The sequence below is a fragment of the Camellia sinensis genome, chromosome 1 (genome assembly GCF_055761805.1).
Source record: "Camellia sinensis isolate YWXY chromosome 1, ASM5576180v1, whole genome shotgun sequence".
NCBI classification, from domain to species: domain Eukaryota; kingdom Viridiplantae; phylum Streptophyta; class Magnoliopsida; order Ericales; family Theaceae; genus Camellia; species Camellia sinensis.
In genome coordinates, this window is record NC_138961.1 from 39,008,136 (window position 1) to 39,033,902 (window position 25,767).

The window sequence follows — 25,767 nt, forward strand, 5'->3', positions numbered from 1 at the left end:
GAGCTTGTGTCCTTGATTTTAAGTGGCCTTGGGAAAGGAACTTACCATTGATTGAGTTTGCTTACAACAATAGTTACCAAGCTAGTATTGGGATGGCACCATTTGAGGCCTTGTATGGCCCGACCTTGTAGATCACCGGTTTGTTGGGCTGAAGTGGGTGATGCACCGTTACTGGGTCAAGAAATTGTTAGAGAGACAACCGAGAAAGTTGTTCTCATTCAAAAGAGGTTAGCTATGGCCCAAAGACGACAAAAGAGTTATGCCGATAAGAGGAGACGACCTTTATCCTTTGAAGTTGGTGACCATGTGTTTCTAAAAATCTCACCAAGGTGGGGTTTGATGAGATTTGGTAAGAGTGGTAAATTATCTCCAAGGTTCATTGGGCCTTTTGAGATCTTAGAGCAAATTGGGGAAGTGGCATACTGGTTAGCTTTACTGCCACAACTTTTGAGAGTTCACAACGTATTTCATGTATCTATGCTCAGAAAGTATGAACCCGACCCTTCTTATGTTCTTGATTGGGTTGACTTGGAGGTAGATGTAGATGCCTCTTGCGAAGAATGACCGGTTCAAATATTAGATACCCAGGAGCAAGTGCTACAGGGCAAAACTATACCGTTGGTAAAGGTGTTGTGGAGACACCATGGGGTCGAAGAAGCAACATGAGAACGGGAGGCGGAAGTCCGCACCAAATATCCGGATTTGTTTGAAAATGCTTAAGTTGCTTTTCTTTGTAATATTCCCTAGTGTTAAGGGAAACGTATTTAAAATTGTTAACCACATGTTGATATGTGCGTTGTTGTTTTAAGCATAAGGTTGTTGAGAGTTGCCATTACTTTTTAGGAAATTTCATGTTTATGCATATTTGGGAGTTTGTTGTTAATGAGATAACCATGGTGGAAATGATGGAATTTGGTTGAGCATTAGTATTGTGATTTGAAAATGAAATAGTGTGGCTTTGATCGATAGAAACCCCTTTGTTTGGGTAGTTTGATTTGAATTTTGAAGATGAAATTCTTTAAGGGGGGAAGGTTGTAGCGATCCCGGTTTCGATCCTTATTTCATGTTTTGCCACTTCGACTGGGCCAATCAGGGATTGAGCTGCCCGGTCAGCTCGCGGGGATCCAGGGGGCAGCGCTTCTTAGCAGGTCCGAGGGCAGCGCCCTGGCGAGGTCGAGGGGCAACGCCCCCGAAACAAAAATGCAAAATGCATTCGAAGTTGCTTGTCCGCTCGAGCGAAGAATGTTTGGTTTTAGAAGTTTGACCTATCTGGAAAAGTACTGGGTTTGTGTATTTGACGCTTGAGCGGGGCTTTCCACACTCGAGTGGACCATGTTATATCAGTTCATGAATCTGATATTTCATATCACTTTTTTAGTCCTCTCTCTCTCTCTCTAAAACTCTCCAGAATTCCAGATCGGAAGCTTCTCTCTCTATAAGTCATGTTCTCTCTTTGATTTCGCCAAATCCATTGGGATTTAGACCTAAGTTCTTCACCAAAGTTGTTTATCATCTCGAGGGCTTCGTTGTGTACGGTGAAGATCGAGTTTCGACACCGTTGATTTTGGGGGTTTCATCTCATTTCTTCTTCAAAACTTGAGGTAGGGATTTTCTTTGAGTTATATATATATATATTTGCAAGATCTATATGATTTTCGAAATCATCTTTCGATAGCTTTGAAAATTGATTGTTGATTCAATAAGTTGAGCGATTTTGAAAGTGGGTTTGTCTCTTCTTCTTTTAAAGTGATCTTATGGGTTTTGATCTTTATTGATTGATGAAAAGATGATTTTGGAAAGTTTTCTTTCAAAGGATTTGAGTTGTATAGTTTTGGTGAGAAAACCTAGAATTTGGGAATTTTTTTTTAAGAGACTGAAAATCCATGAATGTTATTGTTGTTTTTATTTTGTGTGTCAAAATAAATGGATGTTTGAAAAATTTCTTATTTATATTTATATAAATGATGAATTTCAGGGAATACGAGAATTGTTGTTAATTTTGGAAATTCTAGTTCAAAACGTTGAAATAGTCCTGAAATGACTAATTGTTGAGAATACTTGAGAAGAGGGAATTGTGTTATTCCTTGGATGATGAATTGGAATAAAAGTATTTATATTCATCTTGTGTTATTGGCATAACAATTCATTTGATTACATTGAACATTGAAAGTTGATTTGAAAACTTGCATTAAGAAAAGAATGTTGAGAAACAAGTTTTCATGAAATGGTTTTCAGGTAAATACGTTGGTAAGTCTTGATAGGTGGTGTAGATGATATTGAATAAGTTGGCCTGAGAGTCCAGGGTAAAAGACCGAAAACCTGTGCGGTTAGATGTCGAGCCTTCCGGTTAATACCAGTAAAAATGACAATTTGATAGTACTTATATAGTCCACTTACAGACACCGACCTAGGGATTACCAAAGTCGTATTTACCGCCCTTGAAATAAATTGTTAAGTTTTGAACAATTGAAATTGCATGACATCATTGAGTATGATGGTTTTCAAAAGATGAAAATGTGATTTATCTTCAAAAAGGGGCATAACATGGCATGTGCATTTTATCTCTTCAGACTTGTATAAAATATATATACTTTGTTAAGGATTTTCTACTGGGCTTTATGCCCACCCTACAGGATTTTTGTGCAGGAAAAGATGTGGTGATGCCGCCTAACTAAAGGCGAGGAAATGTGTGTTGAGAGTACGAGACTCTCATTTTGCTGTGACTCTGTGTGTAAGCCAAGGGTTGTATGTGTGTGGGTTTAAATAACCGTTTTGTGTAACCAGGCTCAAGCCTTAGAAACTTGTAAACCCTTGGGGGTATTTATTTGTTTATTTACTTGTTGGATTAACGTATTGTTGTATGAAGAACTATTGTATCATGTAATGTAAGTTTAGAGATTTATATTCAGTTTTCCTTGAAAGAGCAATGATTGTTTTATTATCATTTGGGCTAGAAATTTGGGGTGTTACAGATACAATCCTCTCACAAGGGGTGGGTCCCACATACAAGTGTGTTTTGTCTCTTTTTGCAATTGTTGTTGCTGGATAGGTCATTTCATGTTTGTTCCAATTAATGAGATTGTGCCTGTTGTATTCAGGATTTGGAATTTGAACTTTGAATGATGTTTGGCCATGAAAATGATCTATGAATGAATGTGGAGGTGAGGTCAATTATATAAAAAACAGTGATGACACATAATTTTCTAAACAAATTTAATATAAAAATTTAGCTATATCTTCGCATTACTCAAAAATATAATTGCTAGCTTGTTGTGATTAAATTTTCTTAATTTGAAAAAATATCACACAAAACCTCTTCCAACTCAGGATTTCATTTTTGTTAATCTTTTGCTAAGATTATTATTATTAGGGAAAAAAAAAACACCTAAAGTTTGACTTCTGTAACAAAGCAAATACTAACTTTTTTGATTGTTTGAAATTGTTTTGATCAGCAAAAAAAAAAAAAAAAGTGCAACTGATTGTATTAGTGAACAGTGGAATATTATATAAAAAATAATACATCAATACAATCCAGAACAACAAGAAGGAACAACCACCAACACTACCACATTGGAGAGGTTCCCAAATAGGTAGCAAAGCATAAGAGACGCTGAAACAAAGAAACTCATAGTTGTCTCAAATTAAGCCATCAACATTTAAAAATATATCAATTCTGACATTTGAAATCCTTATCACGTTGTTTCCTCTACATCTGAATATGAGTTTCTTTTCTTTTTTTCTTTTTTTTCCTCTTACAAAAGACTCATAGACAAATACACTTAACATGCACAGTCTTGAATTAATTGATGAAATGCTATTATATATGACTTTCATACTATTGATAAAATATTTCAATTTGAGATTTAAAAAGGGCAAAAAATTCTTTGCAAGAACCATCCTAATACATTACAATAATTGGAGGAGACGTTATTTTTAGCAAACAACCACTAATTCCATACATACATAAGGTAAAGAAATTAAAATTTCATGTTCAACTTCTCATTTCTTCCTTGCATTACGATTTGGGTATCACAGATTTAAATCAAGAAAACATTTTCTCTCCACACAAGAGCAAAAAGCTTTCTATATTTGACCCTTCTCAAATCTTCTTGTGCAATACATTGGCACAACTCTCTAGTAGCATATATGTGATGGGGACAACAGTTTATTTCACAACACTAAAAAACTATCCATCAATCTTGGAAAGCACTAGAATGATACTTGTGGTCTTCGGTAGCTTTGTTTCCAAATTTGAAACTACAATGTGAGTGAACTTGTCATATAGTTTGTCCCTGATTTCATGTCCAAACTGGTTTGAAATTATAGGCTCTGTAAAGGCCCTGACAACCTTGGCAAACTTTTCCCCTCTAATCCATTTCTCATTCTCTTGCATCTCTAGGCTATCAAGTTCATGTTGGACAATCTTCACTGTAATTAAATTAATTAATTCTGTTTGGGTACTAAACGACAAACAGAATATAAAAGAAAAATAGGAAACGAGAGAGAAAGTTTGATTACAAAAATCAAATTAGAAATAGAATTAAATAAATAAAAACATATTTTATTTTGTTACAAAAACAAAATTAAAATCTGATTTAAATCAATAATAAAACAGAAAATAAATAAATAACTGTGGAGAGGTGGTTTGGAAATATGCTTCTGATCCTGGGAGATGCTCGTGATCCACTGATAGTCACCTGAAAATGAATAAACACTCCGGTCGGGGGTGCTGGAATTAGCACTCCGACGGACAAGTCAATCTCAACACTCAAGATTGCTTATATTCTAAATTAAGCACAACAATTCCCACCCACTTCTCTCTGATGGATGATCCCATATTTATAGTATTTTCTTTGGGCCTTTGGGCTGGGCCCATCCTTGTTCCGTCACATGTACCTTTACTCGGCGTCAGTTCTATTGGCTGGGATACTGGTTATTTTATTCGGCTCCTTAACTGGCTGGGGTATATGCCGAATACAAGTTACGTTTCGAACCGGACCCGCTCATTCGTCCCTATGGATCTAATAAAATTTGGCTCCCACAATTGCCCCCCAAACACCCTGTTATCATCAGTTAGTCGGTGTGTTTGGCTTTTAGCTTGAGAAGTCAAAAATTCGGCAGTTAACCCTCTTCCCAATGCGTGTCAGAATGCGCACCCGCTTCTTAGTCATCGTAACGCTTTCCTGCCCCTTCGTACACTCCTTCCATTTAATATGATTTTGAAATTGCCTCTTCGACTGTATGTCCTGAATGTTCAAAAGATATCTTGCACGCCCTCCAGTGCAACTCTATCTCTTCGCGGCTTCTACGACTCATTTCTCGCTTTATCTCCTGTAAGTCTTCTTCTCCTTCATTTTTTATCTTGCTTCCTTATTGGCTTTTAACTTTCCGTAATCCTTGGGTTTGGCTTAAAAAGAATGGCAAAACATCAAAAAGAGCTCCTTTCGGCGGATCGAATCTCTGGCTTTCGACGCCATTTCTTCATCCCTAATAACGTCCATCTATCACTTTTGGCAGACAACATCACTGATATGCAGAGGGAAAATGAGAGCACAATTGTCTTTCCTCTCTTATCAATTGCTGAGGGCGGAGTCGGCTTTCCTCTTCACCCACTTTTGAAGGCCGTTCTTAGATACTGGGGTCTGATCCCCTCCCAGCCCAACGTCAATTTCTTTCGTATCATAATGGGGATCGTAGAACTAAATCGTCGTCTTACGACTAATTTAGGTATTCCTGCCATTCGGCACTGTTACGCCCTTGCCAAATCTACTGGCCGGCTAGGGTACTACTTTCTTAGAGCTAAGGATACTGATCATCACTTAGTGACTATGTTCGCCAGCTCTGGCAAGCGTGTCGACGACGTGATGGTCGTTGTCCGCGACAACTGGGAGTTCGGCGAAGGCGAAGATTGCCTAGATTCGGTGCCAAGGAAAAAAGGCGAACTAGGTGGCCGATTAGATCACTTTGGTCTTCATATTTGCATGTATATGTATTCGGCACAATGTTCATCATATCGTTTTGTTTGTGCAGGCAGCGATTTGAAAAAAGTGTTGGTTTCAGACGACGACGTCGTGCTCGCAGAAATCAAAACCGCACTACAGTTCGTCGACCGTCCAAATCTTCGAAAACAAGGGAGGGCAGCCCACATTCTCCTACAGTACGAGCCGACTTACACAACGTTCTCGGCGGCAGACAACATTCCAATCGCGCAAGGCGACAATCAACTTACTGCGTTCATCTTTCCCAGCTTCAAAAACTTGAGGCAAATCGGTTTAGAGTCATCTGATTCTGAACACATGGAAGAACAAGTGGCCGAACTAATCGCCGAGGATTCGGACCGGTCAGCTGCGAAAGTTGACGAAGCGATTAATTCGGCCTTTGAGGTAGCCGAATTGAACTATTCTGACCCTCCGTCTACATCAGGCCGAAGGGACACCTTCAAAAATATTTTTTCGAACTTGGGAAACGTTCCCGGCCATTACTCTGAAGATATGGCTAGGGAAAATCTTACACAGATGGAACGGAAGAGGAATGCTGAACGCATGGCTGCCCGAAAAAAGGTTGAGGCCTTCCGTTCCAGATTTGTCCTGACTGAATCAGTTCAACCTACTGTTGTAGAGGAATTGGCCCAGGTTGTCATCGTCGAGATGGAAAAGGATGTTGAGCGCCCGATTACAGAAGAGCTGCTGATTTCGGAGGATCGATGTGAAAAAAGAAGCGCCGAGGACAAAGGCGGTTCCGAAGACGGCCTTGTTGATAAGCAGCCACGCTTAGAGGAGTCAGCTATGGTTGTTCCTTTCATCATTGAACCAAAGATAAAAAACATGCCGATCTCCTCCGAAGCGTCGGCTTTGAAAGATCCAGCTGTGGCATTGAGCTTGGCTGTCGCGGTCTCCTTGCTGGTTGACATGGGGACCTTTCATGCCGAGCCAGACTTGGCAACGGTAGCATTAGCTGCTCAGTTGACCTTCTTAGTAAGTGTTTATCCTTGGAATGTGATGATTTTTTGGTTTGCATTCGATGTTTCTTGGAATGTGATGATCCTTTGTTTTGCAGACAATTGGAAGGATCGCCGAATTAGTTTGACGCCAATGGGACGTTGTTGAAAGGACTGGCCGTTTGCAATCGGAAGTTGATGGCCAAAGGAGCAGGGTGGAGTTTGAGGCAATAAGGGCTGCAATGGAAAGTGCACGGGCAAAGGCTGAGAAGGAAAGGGCCAGGACTGCTGATCAACTCAGGTCTGACGCCGAAGAGAGAGCAAACACGAGCGAGGAATCGCTCAAGTTGGCCAAGGAGGCGCTTGTGAAACTGGAGCCTGAGTTAGAAAGGTTGAAGCAGGCCAAGGAAAAAGCCGAATCTGAGGCTTCCGCAGCGTTCGAGGCTGGGAAGAGCGCCATTTTTGATGACTACGTAGAAGAAGTCCCCAAATTTGAGAATTGGCGATTCAGACACGGCTGGCTCAAAGCCCCTGCTGCTGCTGGAGTTACATTGGCCATGCTAATTCCATACGAGCAAGTGGACGTTGAGCCGCTTGAGTCTGGTCCTAAGACTTGATTTAGGTGGCATTCTACTTTTGTTAGGCTTTACTTAATTGCAATGTATGCTTTTTGTTAGTTGACTTCTGTCTTTTTTGGATTTTCATATGTAAAATGTCCACTGCTAGGGCCCAATTTATGAATGAAAATTTTATATGCTCTCAAATTATTTCTCATATTGTTTGCTGTATGAGTATATAGTTAGGAGAATCAGTTGTTAGGACAAAATGTCAAGCTTACGTAAGACGACAGACTTAATCAGCCGATTAAAATTAGGGATCTGATTTAATCATAAACAAAATGAATTTATGACTACTGTTCTGATAAATCGATTCATTGAACGGCTGGGGCACTCAAGCCATCTAGATTGATGAATCTGCCCTTGTCCCAGATGGTTCCTGATCGTAGAATGCCGATTAACACGTTACTTATGAATCTTGTACTGGAGAATCGATTCGTAGAACGGCTGGGGCACTCAAGTCATCTAGATTAATGAATCTGCCCTAGCCCTAGTTGGTTCATGAATGTAGAACGCCAATTAACACGTTACTTATGAATCTTATACTGGAGAATCGATTCGTGGAACGGCTGGGGCACTCAAGCCGTCTAGATTAATGAATCTGCCCTTGCCCTAGTTGGTTCATGAACGTAGAACGCCGACTAACACGTTACTTATGAATCTTGTACTGGAGAATTGATTCGTGGAACGGTTGGGGCACTCAACCTGTCTAGATTGATGAATCTACCCTTGCCCCAGCTGGTTCATGATCATAGAATGCCGATTAACACGTTACTTATGAATCTTGTACTGAAGAATCGATTCATGGAACGGCTGGGGCACTCAAACCATCTAGATTAATGAATCTGCCCTTGCCCTAGCTGGTTCATGATGGTAGAACGCCGATTATCAGTAGTGGATGAGGCGATTGTGGCATATGATTTAGTCGGGGCCGGGCTGTTGATGCTTCAATAGTAATGAGATTGCCTCGGAGGTGCTACCCTCGTAGGGAATAAATGGGCTTGTACTTCGTGAACGAGGGTCCTATTTATGTGCTCGGTCAGCAACTCAGTCTAGCTCTTGGAAGAAGATTAAACAAGTGCGAATGTCAAATAAGCTTTTCTTCAACAGCAGAGGTGAAGCGAAGACGCTAGCTGAGTTGAGAGGTGCGATGAGTCGAAGCAATGAACCTTCGCGAGCGGGCAGTAGGACTTCGAGGGATCGGGAAGGACACCAATCTCCTCGTTGTCGAAGTAGGTCGCCCAGGAGGGACAAACAGCCACAGCATAAGTCTCCTCAACCTCATCCTGGAAGGGAATCCGATGCGACTCCTCGCCCATTGAGTTTCGCGTTCTTCATGGGTAATAGACCAATGACAGAGGCGGATTCGATCATTCGAGATCCAAATGTGGCAGTCGAGTTTGCTCGACAGATTTTTTCACCCGAAGTTCAACAGTCGATGGTAGGGCGGCCGGACTTCGAAGTGTTTCGTGAAGGCATTCATGGGGCAGTAAGGGGATTGTACACAGCTTATGAGATCGACATGCGTCTTCGCGCCGCTTTCCGCGACATAGAACAAAGAGATGAACGCATTCGGAAGTTAGAAGCTCACGCCGAGAAGGCCGAGCGTGAGCTAAAGAAAATCAAGTCTGTCGAGCCCCAAGTAACCAGCCACCCCAACCCGGTTGTCAAAGAGAGGGTTACTCAAAGGCTGATTAGTGATGCGATCGTCGATCGTAATACGACTGGCATGTTCGCGATTGAGACTGCGAGGGCTACGACTTATGAAAAAGGCTTCCACAATGGCCGAAAGGTCGGGATTCAGAAGACCATGGAGAAACTTGCCGAAGAAGTCTGCCGATGTGAAAATCGTGGATTTAAGCACGGTTGGATCAAGGCACTTCGGCAAGTCAAGGCTGGCAAGTTGAGAATCTCCAGGTGGCAGGGTTGGATTCGGCATTTCCGTCGTACCAACAGAATGATTTACCCTTCTCTGCTTTTGAAATTGAGAAGAGTGATGATGAAGAAGCCGTCGAACCGAAGAAAACCTTGTAATGATTATGTAGATTCAAGGTGAAATTATGTATTTATTAGTTGATTTTAATAAAATGCTTAGTTCTTAATTTGTAGTGCACTTACTACGCATTTTATATTAGTACACATTTTATTCCGGATGTGTGCACGTATTACATTTATACGGCTTGAACAATCTAATTTGAATAGTACATTGTTTATTTCAATTTTTCCTATTTCAACTTTGTTTCATTGTAATTTTTATTCGGCACACGTGTATTTCGACTTTAGAGACGTCACGCGCTGAGTGCGCTCCGAATCCGGAGACTTTTTCGGCTGCGCCGATGGGGCTACGAATCCAGGGACTATCAGCCATCTTTAGTTTCCGTTTAGATAATTGGGCCATTTTAACTTCGAAAAGCCGAAAAGTAGTACATGGAATGGCTGTGGCCAATATCGATCGGCGTCCGTCTTTTGGAGTTCAGTGTTTAATGAAATCGCCTCGGGGTCGCTGCAAGGATTAGAAATAAATCGCCTCGGACTCTTTGCACCAGTAACTTCACTTACTGTGTTTAGACTCAGTTTAAAAAAATTATGCTGCGTGGGGTTAAATAAGTGTGAATGTCAAATGGAGTTTTCTTCAATCAGCAGAGGAGAAGCTCAAACTTTTGCTGAGCTTGATACTGCAATGAATCGTAGCAGAAAACCCACCCGTGCGAGAGGTAGGGCGTTCAAAGAACGGGAAAAACGTCTGCCCCCAAGTCGTCGAAGCAGATCACCCTGAAGGGAGAAACAACAACGGGGAAGTTCTCCGTAACCGCAACCAAGAAATGAGGCCAATGTAGCGCCGCAACCGTTGAGTTTTACTGTTTTCGTGGGGAATTCCTTTCTTGTCCTGGATCTTGGCTTTGATGTTGTCTATGGTGTCAAAGCTTTCCACCTCGAGGGTGATTGTCTCGCCGGTGTGAACATCGTGGATTCAAGCGCGGTCAGATCAAAGCATTTCAAGCTGCGGATGCTCTCCGAGCAGCGGGCACTAATTCGGTGCTACCGCTGTACCAACGCGACCACTTCCCCTTTTTCGCCTTCGAAGTTTGAGAAGGGTGAGGACGAAGGCGACGCCGTATGAAGATAGATGTTGTAATGCTCGAACGCGGATTGCATTTTTGTAATTACTGTTTAATCGAATAAAATGTGTTATTTTAAAAGTTTATATATCTCATTCTTAATTAAGTATTTTATTTCAATTAAGCATCTTATCTCGTTGTAATGCTAGAATGTTGGCACATTTTGTTTGTTCATGTGGTTGTGCCGGCTCAACTTGCATATCCCTGCTTTAGTTAGGCATTTTTCATACGGCCCTTGAGCGTTGCCTGGTGGGACACTATTTGGCCAGCCGAATTTGGAGGCATTATTGGCCAAAGATGTCATGGGCCGATGTGGCTCCGAATCTGGAGGCTTTATGGCCAATCGTGATATCCACGAAGGGCGCTCCGAATCCGGAGGCTTTTCCGGCCCAAAGACGTCATGCGCCGATGGGGCTCCAAATCTGGAGATTTTAATCGGCCAATCGTGAAATCCACGAGGGGCGCTCCGAATCCAGAGACTTTTTGGCCATTTGTGATATCCACGAAGGGCGCTCCGGAGGCTTTTTCGGCCCAAATACGTCATGCGCCGATGGGGCTTCGAATCCGGAGATTTTAATCGGCCAATCATGATATCCACGAGGGGAGCTCCGAATCTGGAGACTTTTTGGCCAATCGTGATATCCACGAAGGGCGCTCCGAATCCGGAGGCTTTTTTGGCCCAAAGACGTTATACGTCGATGTGGCTCCGAATCTGGAGGCTTTAATCGGCCAATCGTGATATCCACGAGAGGCGCTCCAAATCCGGAGGCTTTAGTCGGCCAATCGTGACACCCACGAGGGGTGCTCCGAGTCCAGAGGCTTTTTTGCCAATCGTGATATCCACGAAGGGCGCTCCGAAATCCGGAGGCTTTTTCGGCCTAAAGACGTCATACGCCGATGACTTTAATCGGCCAATCCTGATATCCACGAGGGGCGCTCCAAATCCAGAGGATTTAGTCGGCCAATCGTGATACCCACGAGGGGTGCTCCGAATCCGGAGGCTTTAGTCGGCCAATCGTGTTACCCACGAGGGGTGCGCCGAATTCGGAGGCTTTTTGGCCAATCGTGATATCCACGAAGGGCGCTCCGAATCCGGAGGCTTTTTCGGCCCAAAGACGTCATGTGCCGATGGGGCTCCGAATCTGGAGGCTTTAGTCAGCCAATCGTGATATCCACGAAGGGCGCTCCAAATCGAAAGGCTTTAATCGGCCAATCGTGATATCCACAAAGGGCGCACCGAATCTGGCGGCTTTTTCGGCCAATCGTGATATCCACGAAGGGCGCTCCGAATCTGGAGGCTTTTTGGCCAATCGTGATATCCACGAAGGGCGCTTCGAATCCAGAGGCTTTTTCGGCCCAAATACGTCATGCGCCGATGGGGCTCCGAATCCAGAGATTTTAATCGGCCAATCGTGATATCCACGAGGGGCACTCCGAATCCGGAGACTTTTTGGCCAATTGTGATATCCACGAAGGGCACTCCGAATCTGGAGGCTTTTTCGACCCAAAGACGTCATGCGCCGATGTGGTTCCGAATCCGGAAGCTTTAATCTGCCAATTGTGATATCCACGAGGGGCGCTTCGAATCCGCAGGCTTTAGTCGGCCAATCGTGATACCCACATGGGGTGCTCCGAATCCAGAGGCTTTTTGGCCAATCGTGATATCCACGAAGGGCGCTCCGAATCCGGAGACTTTTTCAGCCCAAAGACGTCCTGTGCCGATGGGGCTCCGAATCCGGAGGCTTTAGTCAGTCAATCATGATATCCACGAAGGGCGCTCCAAATCGGGAGGCTTTAATCGGCCAATAGTGATATCCATGATGGGAGCATCGAATCTGGAGGCTTTTTCGGCCAATCGTGATATCCACGAAGGGCGCTCCGAATCTGGAGGCTTTTTCGGCACAAAGACATCATGCGCCAATGGGGCTCCGAATCCAGAGGCTTTAGTCTGCCAATCGTGATATCCATGAGGGGTGCTCCGAGTCTAGAGGCTTTAGTCAGCCAATCGTGATACCCACGAGGGGTGCTCCGAATCCGGAGGCTTTAGTCGGCCAATCGTGATATCCACGAGGGGTGCTCCGAATCCGGAGGCTTTTTGTCCAACCATAATATCCATGAAGGGCGCTCCGAATCCGGAGGCTTTAGTCAGTCAATCGTGATATCCATGAAGGGCGCTCCAAATCGGGAGGCTTTAATCGGTCAATCGTGACATCCACGAAGGACGCTCCGAATCTGGAGGCTTTATTCGGCCAATCGTGATATTCACGAAGGGTGCTCCGAATCTGGAGGCTTTAGTCAGCCAATCGTGATATCCACGACGGGCGCTCCGAGTCTGGAGGCTTTAGTCGGCCAATCATGATACCCACGAGGGGTGCTCCGAATCCGGAGGCTTTAGTCGGCCAATTGTGATACCCACGGGGGGTGCTCCAAATCCGAGGCTTTTTGGCCAATCGTGATATCCACGAAGGGCGCTCCGAATCCGGAGGCTTTTTCGGCCCAAAGACGTCATGTGCCGATGGGGCTCCAAATCCGGAGGCTTTAGTCAGCCAATCGTGATATCCACATAGGGCGCTCCAAATCGGGAGGCTTTAATCGGCCAATCGTGATATCCACGAAGGGCGCACCGAATCTGGAGGCTTTTTCGGCCAATCGTGACATCCACGAAGGGCGCTCCGAATCTGGAGGCTTTTTCAGCCCAAAGACATCATGCGCCAATGGGGCTCCGAATCCAGAGGCTTTTGTCGGCCAATCATGATATTCACGAAGGGTGCTCCGAATCCGGAGGCTTTTTCGGCCCAAAGACGTCATGCGCCGATGGGGCTCCGAATCTGGAGGCTTTAGCCAGGCAATCGTGATATCCACGAAGGGCGCTCCGAATCTGGAGGCTTTAGCTAGGCAATCGTGATATCCACGAAGGGCGCTCCGAATCCGGAGGCTTTAATCGGCCAATCGTGATATCGACGAAGGGCACTCCGAATCCGAAAGCTTTTTCAGCCCAAAGACGTCATGCGTCGATGGGGCTCCGAATCTGGAGACTTTTTTCCGTTGCAGCACTTTTTAATTATATTTCGCAGTGGGTGGGATTACAACTTTTCAACAAGAATCCTTGCATTTCAAAAGCGGAATGTGTACATGGCGAATCATTTAGAACTAGGATCATTCCCCACAAGTCGGGTTTAATGACGGAATTTTTGCAAGGGTGTCAGGTTCCAGGGCCGTGGCAGACTCCTTCCTGATATATTTATGAGCCGATATGGAATCTATCCGATAATGGCCGTCTCAGTTCGGACCCAATTTTCCATCAGTCTATTTCTTGTCATCCGGAAGTGCCTTCAGGATCAACTCTCCCGATGTAGCGACGCAACTGAACGTGTTGATTATGCGACTTGGCAAGCTACTGCTGGTATTGCCTAGGGCTTCTGTGGCTTCAGTGGAGTTGACCTGCAACTCGACACTTCGGTGGAGTTGACTTGCGACTCGGCACTTCAGTGGAGTTGACCTGTGACTCCGTTGGTGTCTTTCCAGAAAGGAGATAACATGCTTGTGCGGATTGCTGGGAACCACGGATTTGCTCAATGCCGTGTTCGGTCGGGAAGTGTAGCAGCTGATGATAGGTGCTTGGGACGGCCTGAATAGTATGCAACCAAGTTCGCCCCATGATGAGATTATACAGCGAAGAGAGCTTGACGACCACGAATTCCACATCCACTGTTTGGGAGCCCGCGCGAACGAGAAGTGTGATTTTCCCCAACGGGCACTCTAGATTTGCGTTGAAGCCGAATAATGGATAAGGAGCCGGAGACAGGTCTGATTCGTTGAAGTAGAGTTTGATGAAGGTCTCGTAATACATAACCTCCGAAGTGCTCCCCTGGTCTATGAGGACGTGTTCAACGGTAAATCGGTCTACATGTAGTTCAATGACCAATGGATCGATATGGAGGAGTGTGATGCCGATAAGATCGGAATCGTCGAAGATAATACTAGGAGCTTCGTGGGGCCGTTTCGTTAATGCGCATTGCTTCTGGGGGGCTGACTGAATTGCGTGTACGGTAAAAGGCATTAGAAGGCTGTATATCATATGGATGACGCTGAACGGAGGTGAATCCTACCGAAGGGCGACTGTTTTGATTGCGCTATTTCGGACATGTTGCTGGAGCTGACCATCTTGCACCAATTCCTCAAGGTGGTCTTTCAAAGCATAACAACTGTCCGTATCATGGCCGTGATCTTTGTGATAGTCACACCGCCTATCCCGCCTTCTCGTGTTGGGAGGTCCCACCATTTTGGGCGGCCATTTGAAGAACGAAAGATGTTGGATTTTGGACATAACCGAGCTGATTGGCTCTGACAGCTCCATATATTTCTTGTCAGCGCGCTCTGTGCGCCTACTACCAACTTGCAGTTGCTCGTTTGCTTAGTGTGAGCATTGATCGCTTGATCGGCGAGAATCCCGTTTTTTGTCTCGTTTAGCCCGTTGTCATGGTTTGGGGCTCTGAGGTGGTATGAAACTTATTGGCTGAGAAGTTTTTGGAGGGGATGTTTTGTTGGCCATGTGTCTGGCTTTAACCTGCAAGGCGTCATCTTCCACTTTGCAGTATTGCTCTACTTTCTTCATCAACCCCCAGACCGTTTTGGGGGGTCTTCTAGTCAAGGAACTGCGGAGGACACTATCTGGATGTAACCACATTTTGAAGGCGGTGATGGCCATGGAGTCGTTGCCAGCGTCATCAACAAGATTAAAGCATTAATATCGCGCCGAATATGCTCTTTGTGTTTCTCCTGGCAGGATTTGCATTGCCCAGAGAGAGTTGGCTTGTTTCGGCTGGATCTCGTTAGTGATGAATCTGGCCCTGAACGATTTCCATAATTGGTGGAAGGTTTTGATCGAAGCCGACTCCAGTTTATAATACCACCTGAGAGCCAATAGTCCCAAGTTGCTGGGAAATATTCGGCACATGAGGGCCTCGTCGTCTGCATGCAATGCCATGGCTTGGTTGTAGTGGCAGATGTGGTCGGTGGGATCTGATTTGCCGTCATACAAGGTGAATGATGGTGCTTTGAATTTCTTGGGTAGTACTGCCTTTGCAATCCGTCGTATGAATGGGTCGTGTTGATCTTCGTCCAAACTGCTTCTTCTTTGCTTGTGCCTTATACCGGGACTTTCTTCAAAAAAACTGGTAGTTTCAGGTCGCCCCTTCTTCCTGGGCTCCGAGGATAATAAGTCGGAGTCAATATCAGTGTCGTCCTGTCGGGTTCAAGGTCGTCGACCACCTGCCTTCGGAGATTGTTCCGGATTTAGGCGTACAGCTTGTTTGGACTTCACCACTTCCAAGGCCAAATCTTCATGAAGACATTCATTTTCTGCGATCACGTTCTCCAACCTTTGTTCGTTTTGCTTTGCCTGTTCCATGATCGTTTGCATTGCTTCATGCTCTAGAGTCGAGGGTGAGGCGAAGTTCAGAGCGCATCTTACGGGGATGATGTTCGGTCCAAGCCTGCTTGGTGGAGTGAGGTCGTCTCTCTGCGTGGTTTCATCAGTGACTATTGGAGGGTCCTTCGTCACGCCCGCTATGAATATGCTTGAGTATTCCTACAGACGCCGCCAATTATGGAGAGGTGGTTTGGAAATACTCTTCTGATCCTGGAGGACGCTCGTGATCCACTGATAGTCACTTGAAAAGGAATAAACACTCCGGTCGGGGGTGCCGGAATTAGCACTCTGACGGACAAGTCAGTTTCAACACTCAAGATTGCTTATATTCTAAATTAAGCACAACAATTCTCACCCACTTCTCTCTGATGGATGATCCCATATTTATAGTATTTTCTTTGGGCCTTTGGGCTGGGCCCTTCCTTGTTCCGTCACATGTACCTCTACTTGGCGTCAGTTCTATTGGCTGGGATACTGGTTATTTTATTCGGCTCCTTAACTGGCTGGGGTATATGCCGTATATAGGTTACGTTTCGGACCGGACCCGCTCATTCGCCCCTATAGATCTAATAAAATCCGGCTCCCACAATAACTTACTTGATTAATATCTTGAATATTATTCTGATCAAGTCCAGTGTTCGACACTGTCTCCTTAAGACAGATTCGTCCTCTCCACGGTGCTTTCAGTATATGGACGTTTGTCTCCCAGGATGAAATGATCAACTACAAATAAATGCAGCACTACAATTTATTTATTCAACGAACACACTAAGTGTTTACACTCTTTCTCACAAAAATTAAATACAGCAAAATGAAGAATAAATTTGTAGAGGATAAGTACGAAATTTCTGAATGAAAGATCAAATGAGGGCTGTCCTATTTACAGATGTATTGGTGGCTGCAGGTTTTGCATTAAACAGGTGCAAACCTGTTTGAACAGGTACAGTACCTGTTGGGTTTTTAATTAGAACTGATTAGCTTCAAATTTGAACTGATAAAAAACTGAATAACCCAGATTTGAATCTGTCTGGGTTATTTGAATTTTAAACAGTCAATTCTGTTCGGGTGGGAGAAAACCGGACTAGATTTTGAATTTAAATTTTGAAAATCAAATTGGAAAAACTAGAATTTAATTTTAGAAAATAAAATTCAAATGTTTTTGGCCCAAAAAAATAGGTATTGGGCCGAACAAACCCAACCCAACCACACACCACGCACCCGCACCCAGCACGACTGGACAGACGGACAGCGGCGGCGCGTGCGCGCGCGTGTGGTGATTTTTGGATCCAATGGACCCCTTGGGGCACACCCCAAGTTCCAATCCCATGCCTTATAAACCCATTCAAAACTTCGCACCAAATCAATATGGGACAAGCCATTTTTCAACCTTAAGGAATTTTCACCAAAACTCTATTTCCATGGAGCACACTCTGGCTCAATTTCCCATTTACTCAATCATGGTTTTGAGCAACCAAATATACCACGTGAATCACAACGCGGCATAGAACACGTTACCACTTTGACCAGCGAAAATCAACTCACGAGGCCCACTTAAAAATATACCAAACTTAGGAAAAATTTCTGGTTTTACCCAGAATTTTCCAACCATTTCCACCAATCCCCCACATGAATGAAATTTGATGACAACGGAAATGCAACAATATGCAGACTTTATTGAAAGAGTATAAGTCGAAAATATCTTGCATCAGCATAGGTAGCTTTCGGCCTTGAACCTTCCCTAGTGATAACCTATCAGACTTACTGGCTAACCAATGGACGCGATGCCTTGAATTGTTTAGTCGTTTGTGTAAGCCAAGACAATAGATTTCACACAAAATATCTTCTAACACATCGTGGTTCTCACTGTTGTGTTCATTTTGTCCTTGAACGCTCTTGGTTTTCGTAAGTGTTTCTAGAGAATTTAGCCTTTTCATTCTCATAGAACCGGCCCCAGTTCGATACTCATATAGGTGATTCATATTGTGAGTATCTCCCTATACTCGTCTTGATTTTCATGCCTAAATCAAGATATAACCCCTGCAGACAACACATGTTGCATATATCACTCTCACCATAGGAATGGGTAGGGAATTTTAATCCCTTGGTGATTTTTGGCGAGCCACACATAACTTAGTTGTCCCTTTGAACATAGTTCTTGGGATCTCCAGTCATATAAGTAGGGTTGCATTATGACGACTCTTATGTATTAGGCTTTAATCCCATCCCCTTCGATGAACTATACACTAGCTCTTTTGTCAAACCTTTTGTTAACGGATCCGTAATATTCCCTTTAGATTTTATATAATCTATTGAGATTATTCCATTTGACAACAATTGCCTTACGGTATTATGTCGACTACGAATATGTTGTGACTAACCGTTATACATGTGATTAAGTGCCCTGCCGATTATAGCGATCCCAATTTTCCCTTCATTATTTAATTGTATTTTCGGCTCAGGTTCGTGGATGTTGGGTGTTGTCTTATTCTCGTTTCCATCCTTTACTCTTTGTATTTGAGTTTTGGGTTGTGTTGGGTAGGTTTGAAACAGGTTGGTTGTGTTTAGAAACAAAGAGTTGATGCCCAGATTTTTCCCTTCACGCTCGAGCGGGGCTTTTGATGCTCGAGCCGGCCCGTTTGCTTTTGTTTCTTCACTCAAGCGGGATTATTCAACCCTCAGTACCTTTCTCTATAGGTGATTGGACACTTGAGCGTCCACTTTCACGCTCGAGCGGGGACCTTCGTTTGGAGAACTTCAGGAAGTGTGCATCCGGCGCTCGAGCGGCGCTTTTGATGCTCGAGTGGGATTTTGTGTTTAACGCTCGAGCGGGGCATTCCACGCTCGAGCGGGCTGTGTTTTATATCAATCTAAGTTGTAACTTTTTGAATCACTTTTTCAGGCCATTTTCTCTCTCTAGCTTTCCAAAACCCTATTTTGAGAGCTCATCTCTCTAGAATACACCTTCTCTCTACGAAATCATCTAGCTCTAGTGATTTTCATCCCTAGTCCCTTTGTAAAAAAATGTGGAGCATGGCATGGCCTTCGTTTTGATCCGAAAATTTTGGTGTTTGGGGCATCTTGAGTTTTCTTCTTCTTCTCCTTTGAGCTCCGAAATTTGAGGTAGGGATAACTACTCATATTTATGGTCTTTGACATAAACATGTGGTCATTTTGATTTAATGTTGAAGTTGGGAAATTTTGGGTGTTAGGGTTTCAAAATATATAAAGAGGGGTTTTGTTCTTTTGACCCATACATGTGTATTTTGGGTCTTAAAATGAGATTATTGATGTTTGTTGATGATATTTGGACCTTTGGGTCAATGTTGAGAAAAGGGGGAGAAGAGCCTTAATTTATTGTGATGAATAAATTGGTATAATTAATTTGGAAAAGTTATGGAAATATGAAATTGAGTTGGAAATAATGTAATTGGGTAATTGTGAGATTTAATGGTGGAGTTGGATTGATTAATCACTCACCTTTGAAATTGTACATAATTTATCTGTTTGATAATTTATTATCTGTTTAGAAATAATTGTTTTGGGCTATCGGTGGAGGATAGTCCTGATTGTTATAGACACTGCATGATGATTAGGTGAATTAAAACTAATCAACTGAGTATGTCATTGAATATGACAGATGGAATAACACATTGAATATGGGCTTGGCTTGATCATTGTATATGTATACTGTTTGGGAGGAGATATGGAATGTACTCCACGATTTGGGAGAAGATAGGGGATGCACTCCAGTGATAACTAAGTTGGCCGGAGTGTCCAAGGTGAAAGTCCCGAAATCCTAATTGCGTTTGTATACGTAGATATATTGAAGTATTGAAGTGTTAATAATATGAGTTGTAGTCTCATTTGAACTTGAAGTGTTGAAGTGTTAATTATGCGAGTTGTAGTTTCATGTTAATTGATTATAATCGAAGTATTGTTGATATGAGTTGTAGTCTCATTTGAACTGTCTGGATGAATGGAGAACCATATCCATAAATTGGTTTGGATAATGAAATGGAAAGAGCTGTATATTTGTTTATATGAGTTAAACATTTATCATATGCCAATGTTTTAGTTATTGCTCATATTATGTTTAGCATATCTCTATTGGGCGTTGGCTCACCCTATATGGGACATCATTTTCAGGTTCAGGTGTTATGCCACCCCCAAGGCCTTAGCTGGGATGGTTTTGGGAGTTAAAGACTCTTTTGGTTGTTCTATTATTTTGGTGATACATGCAAATTCAAGCCAAGGGCTTATTTGTGCAAAGAGTTAGAACTCTTCTTTTGTTGTAACCAAGTGTTGACTTGGAAAGTTGTAGGCCTATAAGGCATTTACTTTTGTTGTCAACATGTATTACTTTTGTAAGAATACTCTGATGAATGGAAATATGCTTTATTCTCTTGTCTATGAATATCATGAATGTTGGGTTTATATGTATTTTTTTTTAGGGCATTACAACTTGGTATCAGAGTGTACCGGGTTTGAATACTTGGGTACATGGGAACTGGTTAGTACCACAATGGGGTTTTCTTGCTTGTTAGAGACTTATGTACGATGTTATGTGCTTATGTGACGACATGCTTACGTGACTATTTGGGTATGGGATTTAGTTTCTAGGATGTTGATTGGATCCTTGGGTTTCTAGGAGTCCTGTTGGAAAGGCACTTGATCACTGCTGTTTCTAACTGAAACTCTAGCAATGCCTCGGGACTGTCATTATCCGAAAATGAAATTCGTAAGTGCTTATCTGATTATGTGCTTACGTGGAGTGAATTACAGTTGTCCATTGCATTAGGACGTGAGTGAAATAGCTTCGGGACATTTGTGAATGTGCTAATGTCTTCGTTACCTTTATTAGGATGTTAGGACGAGGACGTGGTGGTAGGCGAGGTAGGCCAAGGAGGCAGGAGATGCCTATACCGGATGAGATTCCGGCGCAGCAAGAGGGAGTTGGTCCGGCCAATGTGGCCGAGCCAGTAGGTCAACAGGCCATGGGCACCTTAGCCCGCGAGATGGCAGGAGCTTTGAGGGAATCTATCGACATTCTCAGGGCTGAGAATCAGGTCCAGGCCCATGTTACTGAGGTAGGACCGTCCTTTCTGAAGAGGGAGTTCTTCTGGTCTAATCCGGACGAGTTTGTGGGTGATCCTAAAGAGCCACTTAAGGCTGAGGAGTGGCTTGAGCAGATGATGATGACGTTTGAGATGCTTGGCATCGAAGACGGAGCCTTGAGGGTGACCTTGGTGTCCTTCCAGCAAAAGGGAGACGTGGGTCAGTGGTGGAAGTTTGTTCGAGGTCGTATTGGTGGGACTTGGGAGGCTTTCGTCGGTGTCTTCCAGGAGAAGTTTTTGCCTCCTGCTATTAGGGATAAGTTGAGGGATCAGTTCTGTCAGCTCAAGCAGCTGAATACACCAGTGGTCAAGTTTGAGGCCGCATTTACCAGCTTATCGAGGTTCGCACCTGAGCTAGTGGTGTCTGAGGAACGCCATTGTCTTGACTTTGAGAAGAAGTTAAGGACCGGGCTCAAGATGAGAGTTGCGAGGTCCATGACTCGGGAGTATGGGCGCCTCGTGGATGCTACGGCCCATCTTGAGATTATTGTGCATGAAGATGAGGAGAGGATGAGGGGCTCCAAGAAGAGTCAGGATGGCCAGGGGGATGGTAGGAGGCACAGGGATTCTAACCCTTAGCAGTCCCAGGGTGTGTTTGTGGGATCTACCTTTCTAGTGCCGAGTTTTTGCTCTGGGAGAGGTAGTCAGGGAGACTTTACCTGCTATAAGTGTGGTCAGCTGGGCCATAAGTCTCCAGCTTGCCCGCAGAGGGGAGGAGGATAGAGAGAAGCTTCATCTTTGGTTCGTCCTCAGAGCCAGAGTCAAGGCAGAGGCCAGCCGCTCTCTTGTTTCCAGTGTGGTCAAGCGGGGCACCTGAAGAGGTTTTGCCCGCAGTTGAGTGGCACATCTGGTGCATCTAGGTCGAGGCAGAGTTTTTAGCCAGCTCAATCATTTCAGGCCTCGAGGGCCAATTAGGGAGCCTTTTCGGCTCAGTCTGTGCAGCAGTCTTTTGCTCCGAGAGGTGAGCAGGTAGATCAGGGGCCTACAGGGCGTGTGTATGCTGTTACCGCGCAGGATCTTTTACCGGCTCCATCTATCATGAGAGGTACCTTTCTGTTTTGCAACTCGGTTGCTAATGTGTTGATTGATACGGGTGCATCCCATTCCTTTATATCTGCTGCTGTAGACGTCCCCGAACGCCCCGGGAGGATGGGTTCCATTCTATTCATTTTGGGCTCACTACAGTTCGGACTCTCAAATCGTCACGGTTCTTACTCTGCGCCAAAGAGTCCAAATCCGGCAAATCGTTTTGGAAAACAGATTTTTAGGAAAGAAGTGCCAAGCATGGACTGCTTTTCCAAATAAAGAGTCGCCACCTAAATATTTTATTTTGGGAATTTAAAAAACCCTGACTCGTTTGCCTAAGGCCACGTGTCCGTCATCACCAAAGTTGCCTCGGCTTGGGAACTTGGGTATGATTGGGGAAGGTCAGCTATGAGCACCCCTCTCGCCCGATCTGAAGATCGGCCTCTACTAACCATGATATCTTGTTTTGAAAACATTATGCGTTCTTATTCCAATTATTTTACCTAGAATTACTATGTGATGCGCACAACACAAAAGTATAGACTAAATCGTCTAATTTGGAACAAAGCATTGCATATCCATTTGTTTAGAAAACGTTTGAAATTTGCTACTCGCGAGTAGGCTAAAACACGGATTTCAACGAGTTATTCCAACTCAAACAATTCAACCTTGACCCACAGGCATTCATGCAGTTATATCACATAAGCATTTAGCCACATGGTAAGCATGCTGTCATGGCAACACTCATACGCATGCAAGGATGCTAAAGCGAAAAGACTTACAGAGTACTCCAAGCCAAAACATAAGCTATGTTAGAAATCCATGCATGGTCCTAATTATACAAAAATGCCTAATGTATCACATGCAGGAATGCAACTACAATAGGCTCGGCTATTCTAAAATGACATGTGAAATGCTACAGCTAACACGTATTCCATTTGGGATTGAAATACAAATGCAGTTAGTATGATGTGCCGAGCCCGGTGCATGCAGAATGAATGAATGTATGCAAATATGTTATCATAAGTATGCTAATTGAAACATGCCCTGAACTAACCATTGAAAGCTAGTAAATAAAAGGGAAGAAAGACGTGGGGTTGGAAAACATACACACACTCACGCACACTTATTACACAATTGCCCTCACTCGGAGGGTCTGAATAAATATTACAAAACAAATAAATAATTAACCCTTCTAACTAATTAAATATTACATATCTTCTATTTAATTAACAAATTAAATGCAGAAAGAGGATGGCCGCAGCCCCGTCTCGAAATGCTAGGATGATGCATGCTCGACTTACCCCGCCCGGAAACCCGTGCCATGCCACTGTTGCCTCTGTTTACATTGCCTTGCTCCTCTGAAAATTCTGAAAGTCCCCATACCCATTTTGAATCACCCTCTGAGTGCTCTGGGGGGTCACCGGCCAAAATTCAAGTTCACTAGCCATGGGAATGGATTTATCTGCCAAAAGTTACACCACCAGCTAGATATTAATGGTCAACCGGCACTGTATATGGCCGGCCGGCCATTTCTTCCTGCAGAAACTTGTTTGTGACAGCAACAGAGGGCAGACAGTGCATGACAAGGAAATTCAAAGCAATATATGCATGGCCACTCTCCCAATCATGCTATGGACTCATGGGAGTGTGACCCTCGGTACTTGGGCCACCAATCACGCATTTCAATGCATGATGGCCTAAGGCACCAAGTTTGCAACTTAATGTAAATGCATGCATAAAATAGATGAATTCCTTATGCCCTATCATGTTGGGGTCAAAGGCATTGGCGACTGAGGGTTGAGGCGTGTTTCGTCACTTTGAGTATGAACACACCTCAACCCTCGTGCTTGGTTTGACACCCCAAACCAAACCATGCAATGCATGTATACAAACATGGCTAAAAAATGCAACGTGGCTCAAATATGCAACATGAGGCTAAGTTACAAGGCATGCCAAATGCAAGGTAACCTATCATGCAAGAATGTAAAGTGCCAAGTATGCAATGCTACAATGCGATGCAACCTAACATATGATGCAAGCATGGTATAATGTAAGCACGTAATTAGAGGCAATATGTCAAACATGCAACTATACACAAGGAGGGACTTAAACCGAAATGAGAGGCCTCAGCCACACCCCAAAAGATGATGCAAAAGGGGACAAATTATGCATGCAAGTGTGCACACACCAAGGCCCATCACCCAAGCATGGAGGGCTACTCTCAAGAACACTCAAAGGTGATATACATGGACATTAAACACTCCTGTTAAACTCTGAAAAGCATGCCAAGAATGATGCCAAAACATGCTAGGGAATGGATGCAAAAATGGAAGGGATTCAAGGCCACAAAAGAGAGCGTTGCTCAACACCTACCCCAAGCACTCATGGCATGAACTAAGCAACCAAAAAAAAGACAAGAGTTTCTATGCATCAAAATACACCCCAAAACCCACTGATATGGTAGCCTCAAATGCCTAAACATGGTATCATACACAATGACTCATTTCCAGGCATAAAAGAACAATCCTTCAAGGCATGAAAGGGGTGATGAATGCAAGCATACAAGCATGGATTAGGGACTGAAATAGCATGAGAAGTGATTCCAAATTGCTAAAATAGCCTGACTAAAGCATGCTCATGACTCACACCCTCAAGGCTCACAAGCCAAAATACAAAGGGGCTACCCTAAACACGGCAAATATGACCAAAACCATTCCTAATAGACCTCAAGCATGGTAAGACATGGCTATGAACTTCACAAAGTTAGGCCAAAACATGAGAGCATGGTAGACTAAATACATGATACACTTCTAGGCAAAAGAGAGGAATACAAAGCAAGTATATTAAGCATGGAAGGGGTCACTAATCCAACCAAAAACAGAGGCATAATATGACCCAATAACACCTAAAAACCCCTGGAATGAAGCCAAGAACAACTAATCATACATGCTACCCTTATGGGCCAAAAATGCAAACAAAAGAGAGACCAAGGGAGAGGGGTGTCCCTCCCCTATGCAAGACTTTAAAACCCCTTCTACACCACTGAAAATCCACTGGATTTCAATGGTGAGAAGGCCAATACAAAAAAGTCCCCAAAGCTTATCAAAGAGAGCACAAAAAGAGCCAAACAAGGCCTAAGAGGGGGAGGTCGACCCCCAACACTGAAATGACCTTAATGAAAGATCTTAAGCAGGAAAATACAAGACTTTTTTCAGTTATACAGAAAGCTTAAATCAGTATGCAAGATAGGTTAAAGACTAGTGCAAGATTAGGGAATATAAAGTAAATAGTGTTACCCTTGAAGAACACTTCAAGAACAGTAAGCTCAGCCCTCTTCTTCTGATCAAAACTAACCAAAAGCTGCAAGAACAGACCCTCAAGACCTCCAAAGTCGAAGTATGGTGTAATAGTAGGTGTCTTAGTACAAAACTAAGAACTAAATACACTTTTAGGCCCTCAAACACACACAAAATCAAGAAAGAGTGAGATATAGAGAGAGAAGATATATATATATATATAT

General features: G+C 43.7%; 1 protein-coding gene across 1 annotated transcript in view; it reads right to left on the reverse strand.

Moving 5' to 3' along the window:
- Positions 1-3,838: 3,838 nt before the first annotated feature.
- The window catches only part of LOC114310687 (caffeine synthase 1-like), a 63,993-nt gene continuing 42,064 nt past the window's right edge, over positions 3,839-25,767 (reverse strand). The window contains exon 7 of the mRNA XM_082871159.1: positions 3,839-4,400. Coding sequence (XP_082727285.1) covers positions 4,187-4,400 — 214 coding nt within the window. The 3' untranslated portion in view covers positions 3,839-4,186. The remainder of the gene's footprint in view (positions 4,401-25,767) is intronic.